The sequence below is a fragment of the Bombina bombina genome, chromosome 4 (genome assembly GCF_027579735.1).
Source record: "Bombina bombina isolate aBomBom1 chromosome 4, aBomBom1.pri, whole genome shotgun sequence".
Taxonomy (NCBI): domain Eukaryota; kingdom Metazoa; phylum Chordata; class Amphibia; order Anura; family Bombinatoridae; genus Bombina; species Bombina bombina.
The window spans coordinates 251,680,742-251,699,842 of record NC_069502.1 but is presented as its reverse complement, the minus strand read 5'-3'; the positions used below and the strand labels follow the sequence as shown (position 1 = coordinate 251,699,842).

At 38.9% G+C, this 19,101-nt stretch overlaps 1 protein-coding gene across 1 annotated transcript in view; it reads left to right on the top strand.

Moving 5' to 3' along the window:
* The first annotated feature begins 10,783 nt into the window (after positions 1-10,783).
* Positions 10,784-19,101, top strand: part of D2HGDH (D-2-hydroxyglutarate dehydrogenase) — a 136,417-nt gene continuing 128,099 nt past the window's right edge. The window contains exons 1-2 of the mRNA XM_053709883.1: positions 10,784-10,841; positions 15,952-16,259. Of these exons, the coding sequence (XP_053565858.1) occupies positions 10,840-10,841; positions 15,952-16,259 (310 nt within the window). The 5' untranslated portion in view covers positions 10,784-10,839. The remainder of the gene's footprint in view (positions 10,842-15,951; positions 16,260-19,101) is intronic.

The following is a 19,101-nucleotide window of genomic DNA, read 5'->3' as shown; positions in this document are numbered from 1 at the left end:
TTAAAAATAACAAACTTTTGATTGAAGAAAATAAACTAGCTATATTTAACCACTCTCTCCTACAACGTCCTTGCTTGTTGAGAGTTGCAAGAGAATGACTGGCTATGACAGTTAGTGGAGGAGCTATATTACAGCTCTGCTGTGGGTGTCCTCTTGCAACTTCCTGTTGGGAATGAGAATATCCCACAAGTAATGGATGATCCGTGGACTGGATACACCTTACAAGAGAAATAAACCTAACACTACCCCCCTGAAGATCATCCTACCTTGAGTCGTCTTCAGCCAGCCGAACACCGATGGAACCAAAGAGGAGATCCGGAGCGGCAGAAGTCATCATCCAAGGGGCGCTGAAGAAGTCTTCCATCCGATGAAGTCATCATCCAGGCGGCGCTGAAGAGGTCTTCCAACCGGGCGATGTCATCTTCCAAGCGGCATCTTCAATCTTCTTTCTTCCGGATCCATCTTCATCCCGCCGAAGCGGAACATCCTTCTTCCCCGACGGCCGACGACTGAATGAAGGTTCCTTTAAGGGACGTCATCCAAGATGGCGTCCCTTCAATTCCAATTGGCTGATAGGATTCTATCAGCCAATCGTAATTAAGGTAGGAAAAATCTGATTGGCCGATTGAATCAGCCAATCAGATTGAAGTTCAATCCGATTGGCTGATCCAATCAGCCAATCAGATTGAGCTTGCATTCTATTGGCTGATCGGAATAGTTAATAACTATTTAATAACTATTCTAACTAGCTAAAATAAATACAAAGTTACCTGTAAAATAAATATAAATCCTAAAATAGCTACAATGTAATTATTAATTATATTGTAGCTATCTTAGGGTTTATTTTACAGGTAAGTATTTAGTTTTAAATAGGAATAATTTATTAAAGTATAGTGTAGTGTTAGGTGTAATTGTAACTTAGGTTAGTTTTTATTTTACAGGTTAATTTCTCTTTATTTTAGCTAGGCAGCTATTAAATAGTTAACTATTTAATAGCTATTGTACCTAGTAAAAATAAATTGAAAGTTGCCTGTAAAATAAAAATAAATCCTAAGATAGCTACAATATAATTATTATTTATATTGTAGCTATATTAGGGTTTATTTTAAAGGTAAGTATTTAGTTTTAAATAGGATTAATTTAGTTAATAAGAGAAATATTATTTAGATTTATTTAATTAATATTTAAGTTAGGGGGGTGTTAGGGTTAGTGTTAGACTTAGGTTTAGAGGTTAATAATTTTATTACAGTGGCGGCGGTGTAGGGGGGGGGCAGGATAGGGGTTAATAAATTTATTATAGGTGGCGTCAGGGTAGGGGGGGCAGATTAGGGGTTAATAAGTTTAATATAGGTTGCGGCGTGGTCCGGGAGCGGCGGTTTAGGGGTTAAAACTATTTATTTAGTTGCAGCGAGGTCCGGGATCCGCAGGATAGGGGTCAATAACTTTATTATAGGTGGCGACAGTATAGGGGGGCAGGATAGGGGTTAATAGGTATAATGTAGGTGGCGGTGGGCTCCGGGAGCGGCGGTTTAGGGGTTAATAGGTATTATGTAGGTGGCGGTGGGATCCGGGAGCGGCGGTTTAGGGGTTAATAAGTTTATTAGAGTGGCGGTGGGCTCCGGGAGCGGCGGTTTAGGGGGTAAACACTTTATTTAGTTGCGGCGGTGTAGGGGGGGCAGATTAGGGGTGTTTAGACTCGGGGTACATGTTAGGGTGTTAGGTGTAGACACTTCCCATAGGAATCAATGGGATATCTGGCAGCAGCGAACATGAACTTTCGCTATGGTCAGACTCCCATTGATTCCTATGGGATCAGCCGCCTCCAGGGCGGCGGTTTGAAAACCAGGTACGCCTAGTTTTTTGATAACTAGCAAAAGTAGTCAGATAGTGCCGCACTTGTGTGCGGAACATCTGTAGTGACGTAAGAATCGATCTGTGTCGGACTGAGTCCGGCGGATCGAAGCTTACGTCACTAAATTCTACTTTTGCCGGTATCTAGGCATTGATAACTAAGGCGAATTAGCCTCGCCACAAATACGCTGCGGAATTCCAGCGTATTTGAGGTTGACGGCTTGATAACTAGGGGCCTATGTATTTTCTGGACATTCAATTACTTTCTTGGAAAGTGTTTTTTCTTTTGGCAATCTCTTCTGCTTGAAGAGTTTCTGTATTGTCTGCTCTCTCTTGTAAGTGTCTTTATCTGATTTTCCATCAAGATAAAGCTGTTTTGCGGACTTCATTTAATTTTTTTTGCCTAAAGTTGTGAATTCTAACAACATCAATAAGGAAATTGTTGTTCCTTCTTTGTGTCCTAATTTTAAGAATACTCTTGTAGGGTCTTTAAATTCTTTAAATGTGGTAAGAGCTTTGAAATATTATATTGAGACTACTTAAGATTTCAGAAAGACCTAGTCTATTTGTTATTTTTTCTGGCTCTAGGAAGGTCAGAAAGCCTCTGCCAATCTGCCATTTCTTTGGCATCTTGGTTGAATCTTTTGATTCACAACGCTTATTTGGAGGCAGGGAAGTCTCCGCCTCAGAGAATTTCAGCTCATTCTACTAGATCAGTTGCCACTTCTTGGGCTTTTAAGAATGAAGCTTCAGTTGATCAACTTTGCAAAGCTTGGTCTTCTTTGCATACTTTTACTATATTTTACCATTTTTATGTGTTTGCTTCTTCGGAAGCAGCCTTTGGTAGAAAGGTTCTCCAGGCAGTTGTCTCAGCTTGATTCTAATGCCTTTGATTAGAGTTTTTTGAAAATTGTTTAAGAAAACGTAATTTTTTTTGGGGGGGGATCTAATTTCTCAGCGGAAATAGCTGTTTATATTGTATCCCTCCCTCTCTAGAGACTCGTGGACTTCCACATCTTGGGTATTATATCCCATACGTCAATAGCTCATGGACTCTTGCCCCTTACATGAAAGAAAACATAATTTATGTAAGAACTTACCTGATAAATTCATTTTTTTCATAGTGGCAAGAGTCCATGAGACCCACCCTATTTTTTGTGGTTATGATTTTTTTGTATAAAGCACTTTTTTTTCCAGTTCCTCCTTTTTGTATGCTTTTTCCTCCTTTTTTACACCTCACTTCTTGGCTATACGCTAAACTGAAGTATGAGTGAGATGGGAGGTGTATTTTTAGGCATTTTTAGGTTTGGGAAACTTTGCCCCCTCCAGGTAGGAATGTATATCCCATACGTCACTTGCTCATGGACTCTTGCCACTATGAAATAAATTTATTAGGTAAGTTCTTACATAATTTATGGGGTTTTTTACATCATTGGTAGCACTGATTTGACTACTCTTATTTCCAGTAGACGTGCATTCAGCAGTTTAGTTCAATTCCGAATGCAAAAGAAGGTGGACACTTTCAGAGCTGGATTTCTTCTTATGAAAGTGCTACACAGAAAGATCTGGATTTGCACAGATCTCAATGTGTTGCATTTTCACAAGAAGAAATCCGGCTCCAAAAAGAGCCAAATTCTACAAATGGCCCCCTCCGCCCGCATTCGGCAGTGAACAAAACTGACAAATGCCTGTGTGTCTAATTTCAAGTAACACACACATCAGTGTTTTTTACCTGCCTTGGTTGGTAGTAACACAGTGTTTCTGGACCATAAATGTAATGCATTGAGGCATAAGAATCATTTACAATTAAGCTACAACTGACTTTTAAAGGGACACAAAGGTCTTTCTATGGGGATTGTGTAATTTATAGTGCAGTCTCGCCGCCAACAGTGAGACAGCGATAATTCCGGTGACCAGAAGGGAGTAAAAATTACGCACATATCCTGTGATGGCCTGTGCACCACACCTTCTCAGAGAGTCGACAGTGGCTTGTATAACACAAATTAAGTCTTCAGAATAAACAAGACCACTAGCTCTCTGAGATTAAATACTGGTGCACAGGCCCTCACAGCATATTTGCTTACGCCGCCAAAAAACTCATAACTATTACTAGAAGTATTTTTGGAAGTATATTGCAAAAATGCTTCTATTTAATATTGAAATACATTCATGCACATTTCAATTTTGACCTCTTTAAGTGTCCAGTATTTTTATATAGATTTTACACAACAGCCTGAAATACTGGACTGTCCGGTTGAATCCTAGACATTTGGCAATACTTTCAGAATTCCTGCTGAGCCTGAATAAACAATACAGCACTTCAAAGGTACCTGTTACTATAAGACTTGTTCATATCTATTGTTACACAAATACAGGTTTATAGCTAGTGCTTTCTGGTGCTATTAAATACTCTAGTCATTTTGATATGTCACCTAACACAGTAGGGCTTACATCCCAATCTAGTGATTCTGGGGTCACGCTACACCAGCCTCCATCCTCACACACAACACCTGCATCAGCCATACTTCTCCCTTTATATGTCCCTGCCACCTTAGCTTTCACACACACAATATGCCCTGATACCATTCTTTTTTGTTCCATTGACCTTCATCCCCTCTAAAAGACATTTCACATACACTTGCCACAATCCTTCATCGCCTACACCGTTAAAGGGACACTGAACCCAATTTTTTTTCTTTCGTGATTCAGATAGAGCATTCAATTTGAAGCAACTTTCTAATTTACTCCTTTTATCAATTTTTCATCATTCTCTTGCTATCTTTATTTAAAAAATAAGGAATCTAAGCTTTTTTTTTTGGTTTAGTACTCTGGACAGCGCTTTTTGTATTGATTGATGAATTTATCCACCAATCAGCAAGAACAACCCAGGTTGTTCACCAAAAATGGGCCGGCATCTAAACTTACATTCTTGCATTTCAAATAAAGATACCAAGAGAATGAAGAAAATTTGATAATGGTAGTAAATTAGAAAGTTGCTTAAAATTTCATGTTGTATCTGAATCACAAAAGAAAAAATGTGGGTTTAGTGTCCCTTTAACCCCTTAATGAAAACTGACGTACCAGGTACGTCATGCAAAAACGACCAGTTAATGACAATAGACGTACCTGGTACGTCAGTTGTCTAACAGAGTGCTTGAAGCGATCGCAATCGCTTCCAGCAGCTCTCAGGGTATTGCAGTGATGCCTCGATATGGAGGCATCCTGCAATACCTTTTTAGAAGACTCCGATGCAGAGAGAGCCACTCTGTGGCCCTCTCTGCACCGGTAGCGATGGTGCCGTTCGTTGGTGGGAGCGTAGCATGGAGGCGGGTGGGCGGCCCATCGCTACCCGGCATCCGGTTCCTGTGAGTGCAATGTGCACGCCGGGTGCCGGGAACGTGCGGGGGGGGGGCCTGCGGGGGGGGGGGGGCGCGCGGCATTAGCCACTGACACCAATGAGGAGGTAGAGGGGGGAAAAAAGAATAAAAAAAAATTTAAATATAAAAGGATCTGGGAGGGGGGTATTGTGGGGGGCTGCTACACTACAGAAAAAGTTTAAAGTGCAAAAGAAAAAAAAAATACTTTTGTTTTTGTGGGCAAACTGGGTACTGGCAGACATCTGCCAGTACCCAAGATGGCGGCAATTAGGTAGGGGAGAGGGTTAGAGAGCTGGGGGGGGGGATCAGGGAGGTTGGGGGCTAAGGCAGGGGTCCATCACAGCTAAAATATTTTATTATTTTTATTTAAAAAAAAACAAAACCTCCTTTTATTTAGTACTGGCAGACTTTCTGCCAGTACTTAAGATGGCGGGGATAATTGTGGGGTGGGGGAGGGAAGAGAGCTGTTTGGGAGGGATCAGGGGGTGGGATGTGACAGGTGGGAGGCTCATCTCTACCCTAAAGCTAAAATTAACCCGGCAAGCTCCCTAATTAACCCCTTCACTGCTGGGCATAATTCACATGTGGTGCGCAGCAGCATTTAGCGGCCTTCTAATTACCAAAAAGCAATGCCAAAGCCATATAAGTATGCTATTTCTGAACAAAGTGGATCCCAGAGAAGCTTTTACAACAATGTGTGCCATAATAGCACAAATTTAGTGTAGGGGTTAGATTAAGATAAGCGCCAAGTTGTTATCCTTATGCTCCCTCACAGGTAATCTTCCCTATGATTACCAATTCACAGAACAAACAGCATTCCGTCTTGATAAAGCCAACCGGCGAAACGCGTAGACGTTACCCACCGCAGCTCACATATCCCCTGCAAGATCTCAAATACTAATTGAGTACGGGGGAAGAAGAAGTAAGTTAAAACAAACGGCCGTTTGTACATCGAATATTGGAGGAGCTGTTAACACGCCGGAGCGTGTAGCGCAAGTTCATACCCGATCCTAAAGCTTGCTGCCGGAACTGACAGCCAAAGATAATCAGAACAGAGGGTATTGAACCACCGGGGCCATACAGACAAAAACAGGCTCTAAAGAATCAAGTTTCCAGGAGAATCTTGTATCGTACAAGATTGGAAAGCGGAAAAGAGGCATAAAAATCTTTCCGGTAAGATAAATTGATAAATCGCCAGACACAGCAGGTGTCAGAAGACCCGGTAAGCCCTCTAATAACACTTATTACTACTTGCAAAAAAGACTTAAGTGTTATAAGTTTACAAAATAACATTTCTGCATATTTCTCTGAGAACAAAAGAACGAAAGTGTATCGGATTACATAGCACATATGAACTTTTAACTGGAACTTTGCAACTTTGTAGCAATATTGAAAAAATGAACTTTTAAAAATCAAAGCTTTTTATATGAACATTTTATTCGACAATTTATCACGAAAGTATCATTTTAAAGACACCAGATTTTAAAAGGTTGCTTGCATAAGGTGGATTAAGGTGGTATATATGAAACACTTGAATACTACTATATAATTAAATGAATATGTTATAAAGTATAAGATACATGATAGGCTAGGTAATAACCATCAACTTTAACAAAGTATTTTTAACATAAAGGGAGACGTCCCATATCTGAATATATTGTTTCCATAGTTATTATCTTACAATATTTACATGCTATAAATTCTGTTGTTTTCTACAGCAATACCAATCTGCTTTTGTACTGTTTTAATGAATTTTTGATTAACTACATGTCTTTTAAGCTATTTTGCAAATAAATTACACTTATAAAAATATCAATCTCCATATCATCCTTTAAGCTTTTCAAGCGCTCCTAAACTATATAAATTAATGCCATAATAGCACAAGCTGTTTGTAAATAATTTCAGTGAGAAACCTAAAATTGTGAAAAATGTAAAGTTTTTTTTTTATTTGATCGCATTTGGCAGTGAAATGGTGGCATGAAATATACCAAAATGGTCCTAGATCAATACTTGGGGTTGTCTACTCTACTACACTACACTAAAGCTAAAATTAACAAAGGGGATCACAGAGAAGCATTTACAACCTTTTGTGCCATAATTGCAGCTGTTTGTAAATAATTTCAGTGGGAAACCTAAAGTTTGTGACAACATTTGTGAAAAAGTTAACTTTTTTTTTATTTGATCGCATTTGGCGGTGAAATGGTGGCATGAAATATACCAAAATGGACCTAGATCAATACTTTGGGTTGTCTTCTAAAAAAAATATATATATATATATATACATGTCAAGGGATATTCAGGTATTCCTAACAGATATCAGGGTTCCAATGTAACTAGCGCTAATTTTGAAAAAAAGTGGTTTGGAAATAGCAAAGTGCTACTTGTATTTATTGCGCTATAACTTGCAAAAAAAGCAAAGAACGTGTAAACATTGGGTATTTCTAAACTCAGGACAAAATTTAGAAACTATTTAGCATGGTTGTTTTTTGGTGATTGTAGATGTGTAACAGATTTTAGGGGTCAAAGTTAGAAAAAGTTAGTTTTTTTCCATTTTTTTCCTCATATTTTATAATTTTTTTATAGTAAATTATAAGATATGATGAAAATAATGGTATCTTTAGAAAGTCCATTTAATGGCGAGATAAACGGTATATAATATGTGTGGGTACAGTAAATGAGTAAGAGGAAAATTACAGCTAAACACAAACACAGCAGAAATGTAAAAATAGCCTTTGTCCTTAAGGGTAAGAAAATTGAAAAATGGTCAGGTCATTATGGGGTTAACATTTCTTTTAACATACACACAACTAAGGGCAAAATTTATCAAAATGAGAATAAGAAAATTCTCACATTTACCACCAAAAAAAAACCCGGTGATATCACCTACTTATAAAGGGTTATGTGCCAATAAAATAACAACTTTTCATATGTTCGAACAAATCTACTCATGTTCATTCGCAAGTCTTTAATATATGCGAAATAATTTGTCTGGAAATGCCTATTTCTTGTATTAATCTATTATAATTTTAAAATGTCAGTATTCATTCACAGTTCTCACATATGTACAGACATCCCCCAACTCTCCCTGAAATTCAGGGAGTCTCCTTGATTGTAATAGCGGCTCCCTGATGCCAGCAAATGGAATGCAATCTCCCTGAAACTCCAAGTACTATGTTTCAATGTGGCCCAAATCCGGAAAAGTGTTTCTTTAAGTAATGCCTTTAGTTGCTGGGACGTTATAGAACCCTCAAAGCATCCATCAGTAACCAAAAAGCCCCCACTGATTGTACTAAAACACAAATACAACCTTATTTACTGAAGGTAATTAAACTTTATATTCTAAAATATTTAAGCATTCAACAAGCGTACGATCACTAGAAAATAGGTATGTTGTATGTGGTTGTGCAATAAAGCAACTTTTTTTTAATGTGACTTTAGTGGGAAGCTACTTTAAAGTGAAAGTAAAGTTACTGATATCGCTATATACGATAATATCAATCCATTCTAAATAACATCACTTTCATTCATCTTTTTTTCCCCCATTTCTAACATTATTTTATTACCTTGAAATCCGCAATATTATCTCGCTGTTCCTCTGCCCGCACTAATTTATTTTTTCCTGCAGTGGTGACGAAGGAACGATATTGTAATCCCATTGGTCCCCCATGGGCGTCTAAACCCGTTCTCTATATGCCCCCATTTAGCAATGCGCATGCGGCTATCCTCCATGATCAGATGCTTGTTCATGATAGCCGCATGTGCATATAATTTCTGAAAGGAAATCTATTATCCTGACGTCACTTCATTCTAACAAATATCGGACCAAGTAACAATATGTTTAATATCGGAGCTGAACGCGTATTATCGCGCATGCGCAAACTATTGGGCTCACAAGAGCGAGCACGGAAAAAGGACGTATAGAGCAGGTGGGACCGCTCTTACGTATAACACTACTAAAACAGGAAGCTAGCAGGGGGCGGAGGAAGATAGCACAAGGTACGCAATAAAAAATATACAATTCTTGAATTAAGGAACATAATGAGAATAAAATAAAGTTAGCGACTATAATGTATATTGTTACTAGAATCCATAGCGTTATTTAGTTATATGAAAATTTACTAAGTCCCTATCTTATTTAGGGTTTCAAGGTGTCCAATATATAACTGGAGGGGGGGGCAGTAGCGGGTGAAGCCACCGAAATTAGTTTTTGCAGGTTGGGATGTCTGTCTGTATGAAAAGTCACGCATGTAACAGTAGGTTGTGAGTTCGTGAAAGAGAAAGCCATATTGTTGTTTTTCTGAATTTACATCTGGAGTTACAAATCGCACACACAACATGTCGCTAAAAAAATATAAGGACGCATAAAAGATTGCAAAGAAAATAAAAGCGAGTAGAAAAGGGAAGAAAATAATCTTAAAACACAAAAAACAACAACCGTTCTCTCAAATAATGGTCAAATAAAACGGGTTGAATAAAATAAACTTTTTTCATTTCAGTCGAATCTGGGGATCTAGCAAAATCGGGAATCAGCAATTCCCAGAACCCCGCCCACACATCTCTAGTAAGCTAACACTATGCCTAACATCTGCCCAGGCTACCTCCCACTTCTACTAAACTCCACCCAGGATACCTCCTCACTCCTCCAAAATGCCACCCAGCTACGTTGGGAGTACGTGACAAGCTGTCACAAATACTATGTTGTCAACATAGTAAATGTAAGTTAACGGCTCATCTGTCCCAACGTAGCTGGGTGGCATTTTGGAGGAGTGGGGAGGTATCCTGGGTGGAGTTTAGTAGAAGTGGGAGCTAGCCTGGCGGACGTTAGGCATAGCGTTAGCTTACTACAGATGTGTGGGCGGGTTAGAGAATGATGTGTGGGCGGGGTTCCGGGAATTGCCGATTCCCGATTTTGATAGATCCCCCAGATTCGACACAACACTGTTCTCTTATCGCAAAATATTTGCAAGTAACAAGACATGTTTTTGATAAATATCTTTGACTTTTACGTTTTTACTTTCGCTACGACTTTTTAGGAGTATTATTTCATACTTGTATACATTTTTCCCTAAGCATACAACCACGAATACTTTTTTGCACTTTTATGCTACTTTGTTTCCTTCACACTGCCCCATACATAAATTCAGAAGCAAACTTTTACTGAGGTCTCCTGTCTAGTAAAATATCGTTTTTTGAAAGATCCTTGCATTGCTTTTTCCACCCACGCTTCTATGAAATTCTGATCCGTATTCCGATCAAAAGAAAAACGAAACAGACTCTGTCACCCTACTGCTTCCCGTAACTCTCTGTACCATGTGATCACTACAGCCAAATGTCCGCTGTCTGAGATCACAGATCACTTTGAAATAAAAAGTTAACATAAAGTAACGTTTCTTGAAAGTTCCTTACATCTACATCCTTTTCCCCCCAAGGTTCAATGAAATTCTTATCCGTATATTCCGTGCACAGATCAAATAGAAAAATTAAACACTGCCATTAATTGACTCTAAGCGCTTCCCGTAACTCAATTGTACCATGTGATCACTACAGCCACATGACCGCTGCCTGAGATCACAGAGCATAGCTGTAGATAAAAAAAACAACAAGTTCAGATATGTGAGTGTCAGATATAGTTGTCAGTCTGTTTTGATTTAGATGACCTCTACAATCTCAATATTGATTGGCTACTTTTGGGGTTGCGCCTCTGCATGAAATCGAGGCGTGAAACGCAGGTGTGTAATAATATTTAGAAGCAAACGAAATGTAGCGTTTGCAGTTTGTACAGTTAAGTGTATTATTGGCCAGAGGCTTGAGATTTGTTACGTACAAGGCATGTCATCTATACGCGTGATTTTCGTGAATAATATTGCAGACATCCTAAGTCTTCCTGAAGTTCAGGGAGTCTCCCTGGTTGTAATAGCGGTTCCCTGAGGCCAGCAAAATGCATTCTCCTCCCTGAAACTCCAAGTACCATGATCCAATGTGGCCCAAATCCGGAAAAGTGTTTCTTTAAGGAATGCCTTTAGTTGCTGGGATGATATAGAACTCTCAAAGCATACATCAGTAACCAAAAAGCCCCCACTGGTTTTAATAAAATAAAATGCAAATACTACCTTATTTACTGCATATAATTAAACTTCGCATTATACAATATTTGAGCATTCAACAAGCGTAGGATCACTGGAAAATAGGTTTGTTGTATGTGGTTGTGCAATATTATTATTATTTTTTTAAATGTGACTTTAGTTGGAAGCTAATTTAATAAGTCCCTATCTTATTTAGGGTTTTAAGGTGTCCAATATATAACTGGGAGGGGGAGGCAGCCCAGCGGGAGAAGCCACCTCCCTGAAATGAGTTTTTGCAGGTTGGGATGTCTGATATTGGTTATTAATGTTAGAGCAATAAATATCAGCTGTAGGTAAGGGACACAAATATAAGCCATTAGAGAGACGAGTGTTGGGAATGGGATAGACAGGTGAGGATTTATCTGCGCCTGTAAGAGCACAATAATTATCAGAAAGGGATATGAAAACACATTTTTTATTTCATAATTCAGATAGAGCATGCAATTTTAAACAACTTTCTAATTTACTCCTATTATCAAATTGTATTAGTTTTCTTGGTATCTTTGTTTGAAAAGCAAGACTGTAAGTTTAGGAGCCGCTCCTTTTTTTAGTTTAGCACCTGGGTAGGGTAGTGCTTGCTGATTGGTGGCTAAATGTAGCCACCAATCAGCAAGCTCTACCCAGAGTATTGAACCAAAAATGGTCCGGCTCCTAAGTTGCTTACATTAATGCTTTTTTTTAAACAAAGATACCAAATGAACAAATAAAAATTGATAATAGGAATAAATTAGAAAGTAAAAATAAACTTGCTTGAATACATTACTTACAACCCGATTATTGCAAACATCCTTATTCATACATCCTTATTCATACATCCTTATTCACATCCTATAATCCAGACTGAATTGATTTTGTAAAAAAAAAACTGCCGCCGTTCTGAGCCGTTTGGGAAAAAACATGGCTTCATAACTCCTCCTCTCATAGTCTTCTTCCCCACGGCTAGTTTCAAACTCTCTCGTGCCCGCCAAAGATTCTAATAAGTGTCCATTTTTTTTCCACTGCAGGAAGAGGCGGGGATGTATTTTAGTGTTGCACCAGTCCCACGATCTCCCGGAAATTGCACGCTGCTCTTTTTCCTTAGCATAAATGTTTTGTAGATGATCTATTTATATAGACCATCATTTTTTTATTTATAGTGTTCTTTTTTTTTAAAAGTAACATTGCTCTGATTTTTAGACTCCAAACCAAGCCTGTCTGTGTTCAACTCATGGCTGCAAAGCAGAACTTTACCTATGTGTTTAACAATTTTGCTGGATTAACCACCGTTATCCAGGGTCAATAATACAAAAAGTGAGATGTTATAACTAATTAGACCATGCAATACCAAGTTTTTTTTTTATAGGACACATTAAACCCCTTAGTTGCAATATAGCTGTAAAGCATTGCAAAAAAAATCTCAAGCAGCACAGAAAAGTTTCAGGTAAAGCCTATTACTGTGAATTAAAGGGACATTATACAATGCCCCAGTGTCCAGTCATTTATTAAAGGCTGGGCACAATATAAGCCAGCTTAGATGGCAAATTATTGATGGTATAGGTAGGTTACGCAGAGGAGGCAATAGGGAACAGCTATTGAAACAAAAAGAGTCCTTTTGGATCCATAAGCTTAATACTATGGTACCCATAGGTCTAAATAGGGAGTTAGATTATACTGTGTTTCTTTAAGGTTAGAATCTTGCAGCTCTAGTCGGGTATAGGTATTTTTAACTTGTTTGCACTTTAGAATTATTCATTAGTATTATCATAGTATTTATGTAAAGATATTGTCTTTCAGTTTGATGCACTAGATTGTAATGTCAGCCAGGTGGCACTATACTAATGTAAATTGTATGGTTGTATGAAGGGTTAAGTTTTTCCCTATAAAGGTTCAGTGCACACCTGTTTAGCTTATGCATGATTAAGGGAATGGCTCCTGAAACGTTGCATATGCTTGTACCTGAGACAAGAATAAACTTCTAACATTTCTTCATAAGTTTTGGTGCTGTGGATTTTTATATTTTAATTATTCAGCAGAGTGCCTAGATGCAGCCCAGATCGTTTTTTTTTACTGTTATACTGCTGCATGATATAGAAAGGGTGCAGGGGGAGATATGCAGATTAATCTAAGGTAAGCCTTTAAGATGACTAAGGTGTAGACTGTCCTTTTTAATGTTTTTTTTTTTAATTCTCAGGATAGCCTTATGCATATCCTAGGCATTCTTGAATTATTTTACAATATTGGTCCTTACCACCTATTTTGCAAATCTAGGCCATGAATTAACCTCCCTTTATGATCCCGTGGTCCTAGGGTCAGCTGCACCCATGGAGGTGCTAAACATATATTCACATGTCAAAGACAAGTATGTGGTATGTACTGCAAAGTTTTAAAATTACTGCAGATAAAAGTAATGTTACTGTCCCTTTAAATCAGTCTGTGTGTATGGACATTTTTAAGAAAGTATTGCAGATAAAAGTATTGTTTACGGTCTCTTCAAAAACATGTTAGGCTGCCAACAACCCACCGTTCACTGTCCAAACCTTGTCCCCAGGTCCCTCAAACTTTGTCACCAGACACAAAATGTTGGGAGACATATGCTGTTCCTCTGTGCACAATAGAGGAAGACTCACTCTTTAACACTAGCCAATCCCTTATACTAGGCAAAAATCTCCCTTATTTTATAGTTACAGAGTAAATGAAACTATGCACACTTTTTGCACTGTTTTTAACATCTTTTTTTTTAAACTCTTGGTAACAAATTTTCCATGGAAAAAAGTGTTTGCAGTATTTGAAGGAATACTTTATTCAAAATGTCTGTTATCCAGATAAGAACATTTTTTTTGTATTTGGGACTGCACTCACCACAGAGCCATTGTCATGTCATTGTTCATACAATGTATGATTAGAGTGTGGTACCATGAGTGTGATCATGATCTACAAAATGGTGCAGATTGTTAAACATCATCGATAGAGATTTTATTCATCTTGTCTGATTAACATTTGGTTCCATGTGAGTTTCTGTACATAGGTATTTACATGTAATAAGCACACCCTAGTGATAACACGAAGTGCACTCACAGGAACGAACAACCAGCTCAATACCATTGTTAGCCTGTTCTATGGTGATTTACCACCTGGGTGCAACTTCTTTTAGCCAAGTAATGCTTTTCACAGAGTAGAACTTTCCTGTAGTATATCAGTCTGATCCCGCCTATTACGGTCAGTTCAGTGCCGAAATACCAGGCAATTCCTCTCTGAACAAGGAACACAACAACCCCAGACGATCGTTTCAGCCTTCATTGGGCCTTGTCAGTGAGGTGTAACAGTATTCCTCTAAGCACACTGAGCAAGGAGTTCACGTCTGGTTGCTGAAGGCCGAAACAATCGTCTGGGGTTGCTGTGTTCCTTGTTCAGAGAGGAATTTCCTGGTATTTCGGTGCTGGACTGACCATAATAGGCTGGATCAGACTGATATACTACAGGAAAGTTCTCTGTGAAAAGCATTACTGGGCTAAAAGAAGCTGCACCCATGTGGTAAATCGCCATAGAACAAGCTAACAGTAGTATTGAGCCAGTTGAGCGTTCCTGTGAGTGTGCTTCTCTCTGTGTGTACCTAGTGATAATACTAGTAGTTTCTTCACAATGGCCTGCATACTGTCCATGTGGGGGCGAATTGTTTGGTGTTTGTGTAGGTGAACTATGTAAAGGTACCAAAATAAATTTGTTTGAAAAATTGATATCTCAGCATGGAGGTAGGTCTTCTTCCTGCTTAATTTGTATGTTCCATATTTTATGATACACGCTTGATTAAAGTGATAGTAAACTTTACACTTTTTATAATCAGATCCGTAATAGAAACTATATTTTGGATGGAGCTTAATGTAGTTGTAAGGAAGATGCGCTATAACTTACTTTTTAATGAAGAGCTGAAATTCTGCCCACTTCAAAAGTAATTGTTTTTTGTGAGCTAACGGTTATAGTGCATTTTCATTATAACTGATGACTTAAACTTCATCTAAAATATTGCTAACATTCAGTTATGATTATAAAAAGTGGAAAGTTTACCATCACTTTAAATCAATATGTTTTGTTTCCATGGATGTATACCGGGGGGCTGTATTTGCATTTATATATATGATATGAACACTTGTTCAGATATTTAAGGATAGGTACAAGTGTATATTATTTGTGATATTATGATTTATTGAAGTATATATTGATTTATATTAATAAGTAATTTACATTTTATGTGATAAAAAGCAGCTATGTGATAATTGTTTACACTTGTTAGGGCGAGGGTTTGTAGAGATAATATTGGAGATCACTTATTCACTGTTAACATTTGTCTGAGGAAGGGGTCCAAACGTTACTTAATGAACTTCAAGTTTGACTTGTAAACCCAGAGAGTGCGGGCTGTCCTTCGATATTACTATATACCCTAGTTGGTGTTATTGTTTGTTCATTGTAGATGGTTTCCTGCTTGATAGATAATGCGCATGGCAAAATGAAAAATAAATAAATAAAGAGATAGAATAAATGTTTTTAGTACAAATAATGTTTTTGTCTGAACTTTTAACCAACATTGTTGTACTTGTTAGGCTCTGACTAACCCCTTTTTATCACAGGAGAAAGATGTCTTCTGGACTCTGCCTGGCTTTCAGAAACAGTTCCAGAGCATGGACAGTAACAAGGTTCTTCAGAATGACTGTGTTACCATGTGGACAACCCTATGTGTGTTCAGGCCGTAGGCACCTCTCTGGGATTCCTGTGGACCCCCCTCTCACCAGGGAACGATACCATGTATCTCGACTGGAATTTTCCCAGGTTACAGATCAGGATATAAACTTCTTCCAGCAGTTGGCTCCTGGCAGGGTTGTCACTGATGAGGAAGATTTAAAAAGTCATAATATTGATTGGCTGCGAACAGTACGAGGTAAAATACCACAATTATATGTATGATCTTGTAGACCCCAAAGTTAGTTTTCTAGGTCACTGCCTAGATTTATCATTTTCTCCTGTCATTGAAACAAAACAAAAAAGTTGTAATCCATACATCCAAGATAAAACATAACAACTGCTTGTTCTGCCTGGATGGCTGATTCACATATACTTCCTCCCTCAGCAATTTGCTGACAAACACAAGAAAGAACCAACTGCACCTGGATTTCTTTCTAATGACACGGTGAGTCCATGGATCATCATAATTACTGTTGGGGAATATCACTCCTGACCAGCAGGAGGAGGCAAAGAGCACCACAGCAAAGCTGTTAAATACCACTTCCCTACCCACAACCCCCAGTCATTCTCTTTGCTTGTATCAGTTGCAAGGAGGGGTAAAGTTAGGAGTCTGATTCTTCAATCAAGAGTTTGTTATTTTTAGGCAGAGCAGGTTTGCTCTGGTCTTTTGGGGTTTAGCCGTAGTCCATGTCAGTCTCTTCAGTAGAGCAGTGGTGGCTTTTAAGCATTTGGGAACTTGTGGGGTATAATCCCCACTGTGCCTCCCAAGTAGTTTGTGCTGCCCTTCTTTTAAAAGCCTAAGTAGGTTTACTTGGTCTTTTTTTGTCTCCACAGGTCCATGTGAGGGATGAAGCCTTTCAAACCTTGTGAGCTGCCCTGCTGCCGGGCAGATTGTTATGGAGGGAAGGGCTGTTTTTATTGCTCTGATATGGAGGATCATAAACGTTTGGTACTTATGGGGTTAATTTTTGGGATTATGATCCTGCTTGTGTGCAGATTTTTTTTTGTGGCAGCTTTTGTGGGGCACTGTTTGATTAGGATTTTGGCTCTGTTTAGGAGTGCTATTTAACTCTCCTTGTTAAGGCTCTTTATTGGGGATAAGAGTGTGCTAGAATGAGTCACACACTTTCTTTTCCTCCCGGCGGCTGTTTGCTGTGTTGAGTGTAATGCCGGCCGGGAGGTGGTTTAGTACGCACACGATGGACAGAGTTTTACTTGGCGCGAGTTTTTGCTCGCTCTTCCTTGTTCGCTTATGAGTTGCGGAAGTGAGAGGTTGTCGACTTCTGTTCCGGTGTTTGCGGAGAACGGGTGCTGACAGCGTAGAGTCCGGATTGCTTTATTTGTTACGGTCTATACTCAGGTCTATGGGAGGTCAGGTAAGCACCTCAGCAAGGACTGTTGAGGTGTAGAGGTGTGCAGCAAAGGGTTCATTTTTATTTTTTGGCGTTTTATGTTAACATTTTTTCCTTAAGGTTATAGTAATGTTTTTATTTTTGCTGCTTCTTTTTTTTTATTTATTTGTGTGCTAAAGATGGATCAAGAGGACCTGCAAGCTGTTACTTGCACTTTATGTTTTGATGCTAATGTGGAGCCACCTATCGCTTTTTGTTCCTCATGTATAGGCTTTTTGATTCAGAGCCTTCATTGTCTAAGGAGAATGTTGTTCAGGAGTCTCCTGTTCAAACTATACTGCAGTTTTCTCCCCAATCATCCCAAGCTTCTCATGCAGTGCCCTGCGGTTCGTCTCAGGTTGTTTTTTCTTTGCAGGATATGGCTACCCATATATCCTCAGCAGTATCTCAGGCTTTGTCCACTTTTTCTGTGTTACAGGGGAAGCACAAAAGAAAATGTAAGGTTTCTGATTCTGTTGCAGTTGTGTCAAATGTTTCTTCCCACAGGTCCGAGGAAGAAGACACTTCTATGGCGTCTGAGGGGGCAATTTCAGATTCTGACAGTGTAATTCCCTCCTCTGATTCTGAGGTTGTTTCCTTCAGGTTTAAGCTTGAACATCTCCGTTTGTTACTCAAGGAGGTTTTGGCTACCTTGGATGACTCTGACAGTCATAGTTACTCCTAGGAAGTCTAGCAAGCTTAATATTTTTTTTTTGACGTTCCTTCCGCAGTGGAAGTTTTTCCTGATCGTGTTTCAGAGATTATTGCACGGGAGTGGGAGAAGCCTGGGATTCCTTTTTCTCCTCCAGTTTTTAGGAAGATGTTTCCTATTGCTGATTCTATCAAGGATTCTTGGCAGACGGTTCCCAAGGTGGAGGGAGCAATTTCCACCTTGGCTAAGAGAACCTCTATTCCTATTGAGGATAGTTGTTCTTTTAAGGATCCCACGGATAAGAAGTTGGAGGCTTTGCTTAAAAGGATGTATGTTCACCAGGGGTTCCAATGGCAACCTGCTGTGTGTATTGCTACCGTTACCAGTGCGGCAGAATATTGGTTTGATGCTTTGTCTGATTCTATTCAGCAGGATACTCCTCTTAAAGGGACATGAAAGCCAAAATTGTTCTTTCCTGATTCAGATAGAGAATACAATTTTAAACATTCTAATTTACTTCTATTATCTAATTTGCTTTATTCTTTAGATATTCTTTGTTGAAGAAATAGCTATGCACATGGGTGAGCCAATCACACGAGGCATCTATGTGCAGCCACCAATCAGCAGCTACTGAGCCTATTTAGATATGCTTTTCAACAAAGGATATCAAGGGAATAAAGCAAATTAGATAATAGAAGTAAATTGGAAGTTGTTTAAAATCGCACGTTCTTTCTAAATCGTGAAAGAAAATGTTTGGGTTTCATTTCCCTTTAAGGGGAGATTCAGGATAGAATTAAGGCTTTGAAGTTGGCTAATTCCTTTATTGCGGATGCCTCTTTACAGGTCATTAAATTGGGAGCAAAGATTTCTGGCGTGCAGGGCCTTATGGTTGAAGTCCTGGTCTGCGGATGTGTCCTCTAAATCTAAGCTTTTGTCCATTCCTTACAAGGGTAAGACCTTGTTTGGGCCGGGTTTGGCTGAGATTATTTCTGATA